Below are 6794 nucleotides of genomic sequence, written 5' to 3'. Positions count from 1 at the left end.
AACCTTGACCGAGGTCACGCATGGTGGCTAGTGATCTCTAACGACCAAGGCTGTCCATGGAGTACATCACATAGCATATTGTTGACACCCAAAATTACCCCTAATATCACATGCTGGTCACGAAGGGATAATATGTGAAATGCCCCATTTTGTTCATAAAGTCGAGGGCAAACAACTTCCGTGGAGGCTATTTAGGTTGAGTCTCGATGGAATTCTAGAAGCAAATTCTAGAGTTGATGGCCAAGTAACTGATTGCCACGTGTTAGACTATGGGGATAGTGCACTATATTTGAAGATTAAGTGAAATTAGAGCATAAGCAAGAATAACTACTACAAGAAATATGCATAAAAATAGAGAGCCATTATTTACTTGATGAGCAAGTTATGCAAGTATAATCAATAAGTCATTAAAACAATTGCTTATGGATAAGGGTGTTAAGAAGAAATGAAAAATGTGGAGAATGCTAAGAGTAATGCCCAAGGAAAGGAAACCGACCGATGGTTACCAATCCATCTTATAAATACCACTAGGGGCGATCGAATCTAGGGTGGGGAGGGTCCAGACTTGGGCCCTGTGCCCAACTCTGTTATAATATATTATCCTTTTTTGGACCCTCTATCCGACCCTTTTTGTATTAGACTCTGTATTCAAACCACCATATTTTTTCTATCCAGTTTCAAGGTCAACTCTGTTTCCATTAGAACCTGTTTTGTAATTGCTCGATATTCTATATGGTCTTAAATTGTACATTAATAAGCGAGAACATTTTTAGGGGAAGTTGAGGTTGACACCAAATTTTGGAGTGGCTGAGCGAAGATTCACCAATTGACAAAATAATCAATGGGAACAATCCGTATAACGCACACTAACGGCTCATTTGCACAAAAGAGCCTAACAAATTTGAGATAAAAAAAAAATCGAAGATTCCAAACCTCAATAAAATTGGTGAACTTGGGATTTCTATTTACCACTAACTGACGAATCTAGAAATCCATCAAATCACACACATAAGAGAAACAAAGATTACAGCCAAGCAAAATGCCAATTCGGCCCCAAGAAATGGGGAACAAGCAAAATATTGAGAGGGGGGGGCGGTACCTCATACTCGAGCTTGTGCTTCTCGAAGTCTTCAAGGGGGACGTGGTACTTGGCAAGGCAAGTCTTGCCACGTTGGTTCTGCAACAGTATGAATCGAATCATAAGAATTTGACTGCAATAGATGTTGTCCATTGAATGGTGCGAGAGGGAGCCGGCGATGGACGATGTGATGGTAAGCCGGCGATGGATAGTGCGATGGTGAGCCAACAAGGGAGGGAAGCGAGCAAGGAAGAGGAACAACGGAGGAGTGTTGTGTGCATTTGAAAGAGCTAAGAGGAAAAAAGGCCGCATGACTACAAGAGTAAGAAAAAAATTAGGGGAAAAATAGGGTTTTGGAACCGATTCCAAAACCGGTTTGAGAACTGATTCCTAGGTGGATAATTACTCGGAACCGGTTCTCAACCCTATTTTCTAGGTGAGTCGATCCAGTTCTCAAGTATACTAGGTTCGGTTGCACACCCCTAAATACCATAGCCTATTTAACGAAGAGCCCCCTAAATAATACAACTATCTTTACTTTATCTCATTTTAGCTGTAGTTTTTAAGATTCTCGTCATTGCTTAAATTTCGGCATGCGTCTCTATCCAGTCCAACATTGTTGATTGGATTCCGGTGTTGTTTCACAAGTCCAGCGTCGTTGATTAAATCCCAACTTTGTGTTTTCTATCCATGGTATTACTGTTGATTAGATTCCAACTTTACGCCTAAAATAAGCTGTGTCATAGATTAAATTCTAGCATAATTTAAGTTTGAAGCATAAACTATCCAGCTACTAGTGTCTAGATTACATCATTGATAAGATTCCGGTATAATTTGTGCTCAAAAGCGGTTAATTTTTGAAGTATTAATATCAGAGTTATATATATAAGTTGAAATGAAATTTCCCTTTACATTTGACATTTTATGTCCAAGCTCAACACAGAATTCAAGTCTCCTATAATAAAATGAAAACATATCATTTGGTGAAAGATTGTTCACAAGAATCAAAATCGGTGAAACACATACAAAAAAAGAGGAGCGATGCATAGAAAAGAGAAAAAGATGAGCACCGGCGGCTAAGAGCAGGGTGATAGCTACCCACAATGGTGGAGGCCACGATCTGATGACGGTAGTCATTGAGGACGGAGGAGGCCGAGAACTATTGGGCATGTGGTGGGTAGAAGAGTTGAAAATGAAGGCAACGATTTGTGTTTGGTGAGTTGAGAATTGAGATGGTGTTTTTTTGTTTATTTCAAATTGAGAGTAATCGGGTCATCTCAATTATGAGATTCTTAGTAACCTTTTTAACAAACGATTCATAAGTGGAATCGAGACCAATTTTCAAAGGAGCACGCGGTTTTTCCCTAAAATATTAAATAAAATATTAAAGTCAATTCAAACAAATTCAAACAATTTACGCATCAAAAGTTTGAAATCGACCAATCTCCAAATGAGAACCATGAGTGAAATGGTGACCGTTATGGATAATATTAAAAGTCAGCTAATTTTGTATTAGGATTCACAAAATCATATAATTTCAACTTCTTAAAAAGATCTCATGAGTCATGTTTTATATTGATCTATTAGCTAAATCCCCAAACAATCCCAAACTCAGGTTCAGAATACCACCAAGAGAAAGGGACTTATAAGATTACAAGCCTGGTTTTTCTACTTTTCGGTTTGCGTGCCGTGAGAGGAAGAAGACAAGCGTCATGAACGCAACGAGAAGTTTTAATGCAAAGACTGGGAACAGGCTCGACCCCATCTATGCGTCCATCGCTTATCGCTTGGAGGAAGAAGAGATGAACCTCATGATGGTTCCATCGAGAGAAACGATCCAAAAACAAACTGGTATGGGCGAACGAGATAGAGGAAAAGATTGATGGGGACCTCCTGCATTGCGCAAGTTGCTTTCTGTATGGGCACCGGGCCGTCCCCATTTTCCAATCAAGGGAAGGAAAGGAAGCAGGAAGAGACAAATCAAAGTACAGATGGATGGCTTGATTGGTCTGCAATAGTCAGCCCAATTTGGTGATAAGTGGGGTTTGGTTTGCTCGTTTTCAATCTTTCACGAAGTGTGTAGGGATAAAGCAAAAGCTATCGCCACCTCTCTCTCTCTCTCTTTCCCTCTCTCTTTCTCCCTCTAACCTGCCCCGACAAAGGAGCTGGCAAGCACAGACCAGGACCAAACCCTAGCGCCTATGTTTGGTGACACCGCCTTTATCCTCCTCCCCGCGGGAAGTTGCAGATGAAGATGATCTCTTTATCTAGAGACCAGCCGGGTAGATTCTGAAAACCCTCTTGAAAAGGAAACCCAACCCCCTCAAAACATCAGCCCCTCAAAGCTTGGAAAGGCCGCTTTTGCTTACTGATGGCTTTAGAAAAGGAGCTTTGTCTTTTTTTTTTTTGGTAAAGAGAAAAGGAGCTTTGTCGTTCTTGCAAAGAATCAAGAATTGCGAACCCTAAACAATGCCAAGTCAAATTCTTGTACTCAAGGATTTAACCTTAGGAAGCGTGAAAATTGGATGAAAACTCGGGCTGTTCTCTCGAGTACCGGGATCTGGCCAAGTAAAAACTTCCTCTGATATGATGATTATCAACCTTAGCTTCGCAACGAGTCCTAAGTCAACAAATCCCCGAATGACAATCCTTCTCGCCAAAGAAAAATGGAATGCTTAAAAAGATCTTGTCAATGAGTATATTCGACGCAATAGTCAATAATATATCATTTTCAATACATTGATCGTGGTTGATACGATACAAATAAATGAAAATGACCCATTTTGAGGGTTGAGGAGGTCTTCTTCGTCAATAAGGTCCATACTTTTAAATCGAGAAAAGCAAAGACAGAAAGGAGAGAAAGCCGAAAAAGTACATTTAAGAAATGCTGGTACCATGTGAGGATTATTTTACACTAAAATTTAGTGACAGTTTGTTTGTAGATACTTCAAAAGAGCCAATCATCCAGTTTCCCACCAAAAAAACACCGAGAATAAGCAAAAAATTCAAGGTTTCCTGATGTCCTTAACTGACGACAAGAAACATAAACAGGGAGCAAAACAGCTAACGAAATGAAAGATTCAGTGCGCAGTCTCTCTCTCTCTCTCTCTCGCACAATTTCACTTCCCGAAGGAACAAGAGAAGATAACGAGTACAACATTGGACGAGCCAAAAAGAAAACCATCTCTCCACTTTCTTTATGACAACTAAAGTCAATCCAATAAGAAAAGGCAATAACCAAAGAGGATTCACAGTGCTGCAAAATCAGAACCCTGAAACGGAAAATTCGACTAAACTAACTACAAAAGACAGTTGATGAAACCTTAAAAAAAAAAAAAAAAAAAAGATAGTTGATGACAGAGGCCCCCCACCGCTCCAAAAAAGGGGGAAGAAAAAAAGAATCAGTAAGGCGGTGCTTGCCTCGGAGCTGAAGCCCAAATCACATCGGACGGCAAATGGCAACTGTACATCGATACTCCAGAATCCGCCGGCGGCGGCTGCGGATGCGGCGGCGCGCTCTCGCAGCCTCCCGAAGCCGGGGGCGAGTGCCCGTCCCCACCCCTACCGGACACCGAGCCGCTCCCGCCGCCGCCGTCCTCCTCCTCCGCGGGCAACCGGTGGAACGAAGGGTTGCTGAACGTCGCCGCCACCACGAAGACGGGCCCGGCGGCCACGAGGGGCCCGGCCACGGAGCCACCGAGCATCTGGCCCTGGGGGCCGGCCACGGAGATCTTGAACCCGTCGGGGACGAAGAAGGTCGACGAGGCCGCCTGCGGGGCGACGAAGGTGGCGGAGATGGAGAGGATGTCGAAGCGGCCGTGGAAAGTGACGGTGGCGCCGGGTGGGGAGGCGGAGGGGTGGCGGATGGTGAAGTTGGCGACGGCGCCGGAGCCGGCGAGGACGCAGAGGCCGATGGCCTTGCGGCGGCAGAAGGTGGAGATGGAGTGGACGACGTCGGTGCCGCCGGGGACCTCGAGGATGTAGGGGGCCATGGTGGGCTCGGGGTCGCGGGTGATGATGAGGGGCGGCTTGGGCTTGTTCTTGGAGCCCGGGGGCGGCCGCGGGGGCGGCGGACGACCTCGATGGAGGCGCCGTCGCCGGCGGGGTTGGGGTGGTCGGAGGCGGAGGCTAGGTTGGGCTTGCCGGGGGAGGGGATGGGGGGGGCAGCGGCGGCGGGGGAGGAGGTGGTGGTGGAGGAGGGGTCGTCGTCGAGCTGGAAGTGGTGGGAGAAGGGGCGGGGTGGTGGAGGTTGGAGAACATGGCGGTCGGGTCGTGGGCGGGGAGCCGGTCTTCTTGCTGTGCTGCTGCAAGTACTCGCCTTTCATCTGAATATTCTCCTCCTCCTTCTTCTTCTTCTCCTTTCTCTTCGGTGGTGGTGGTGGTGGTGGTGGTGGAGAGATGATAAAAGAGTTTCAGAGGGAGAGAGAGAGAGAGAGAGAGAGGAAGATGAGGAATGGGAATGGAGGTGGATGAGCTTGCAAGTAAAGACTAATGGCGCCGCTGTTTGGGAAAAGAGGGTCCCACACTACACTGTACACGAAGAGAGAGAGAGAGAGAGATTAAGAAGATGGTGGCATCGAGTGCACAGAGTCCACCTTACCAAAAACAGGCTTTTTTTCTCTCCTTTGGCACCGCCTTCCTTCGCTTTGCCTCTCTTTCCAAAGAAAGGGGTCACTTCAAATCCAATCCCTTTTCTGTTCTCTCTCTCTCTCTCTCTCTCTCTCTCTCTTATATTGGATGCTCAGCTTTTAGCCTTTTGCGACATGGGGGATGTTTCCATTTGCCCCCTCCCTCCCCCCCCTCTCTCTCTCTCTCTTTCTCCCCCGGCGATTCGAGAGCGAATTTGACCGTCTCGTGCCGGCCCCGTCTCGCGATGAGGAAATTTCCATATGTTAACGAATGAAAAAATATGAAGAATAAAATGCCTTCTGCCGCTCATTTTTATGTTTGACCAAATTTGAGATGGGCCAGGATTTTCTTTTTCTCCCTTTTTACATTTCCGGCTTTGGTCGACACTGCTAGTGGGATTCGACGTTCCCTCCTCCTACCGCTGTTCCCATCGTTGGCGTCCATTTATGGAAACATCGAAGGTAACGACAGGACACGTCTTAACTTGTCTTTCCTCCTTTTAATAATTAGTCACCCACCGCGGGACGATGGGCTCGCTCTATGTTCATATCCTACATCATTATTTATTTATTATGCTGTTGGGAACGTCTCCAAATTCCCATGTCGTCGTGTGTTCTATTTGAAGCAACGTCTGTCCCTCCCTCGAAAGGGGTCTTTCTTAATTAGGTAAAAAAACCCATCTTGCAGCTCCGCCTTGGTTTCGCTAGATCGACTGGGGATCGGGGAAGCTGAAGTTTCTTGGGGCGAGTTCTGCTTCTTTTGGAGAGAGGAAATGTTCTTGCCTCGACCACCGGTTTAGACTCTCTCGTTCGGTGACTTGGCGTACCGGGGATTGTTGCGTGTCTGATTCCTCTTCGTCTGCAAAGTCTGTTCCATTCCTTTCTCGGATCAAATAAGTTTGGCTCGGGAGAGGGATTGGCGACTGTCTGAGCATGAGACTGCATAGACTTTTTGTAGATGTACTTAGGACTTTCCGTAGGTGTTATTGGGGTCTTGCTGATTGAATTTCATAGACTAAAGGTTTTGTTGCTGAGCTTGTGAATGAAATTCTAGAGGGTCGAAAGAAGAAGCGTGGGATAGATGGAAG

The 6794-nt window shown here is 45.6% G+C and overlaps 1 protein-coding gene across 1 annotated transcript; it reads right to left on the bottom strand.

The window, feature by feature from the left end:
- Positions 1-4071: 4071 nt before the first annotated feature.
- Positions 4072-6151, bottom strand: LOC104451217 (AT-hook motif nuclear-localized protein 17). Its single transcript, XM_010065930.3, is given in 3 exon segments — positions 4072-5135; positions 5138-5396; positions 6074-6151. Coding segments are annotated over 3 exon segments (993 nt in total). The 3' UTR covers positions 4072-4479.
- Between the last annotated feature and the right edge of the window lie 643 nt (positions 6152-6794).

This window comes from Eucalyptus grandis, chromosome 6 (genome assembly GCF_016545825.1).
Source record: "Eucalyptus grandis isolate ANBG69807.140 chromosome 6, ASM1654582v1, whole genome shotgun sequence".
NCBI lineage: Eukaryota > Viridiplantae > Streptophyta > Magnoliopsida > Myrtales > Myrtaceae > Eucalyptus > Eucalyptus grandis.
The sequence above is the reverse complement of the archived record's forward strand: the minus strand, read 5'-3'. Positions and strand labels throughout refer to the sequence as shown.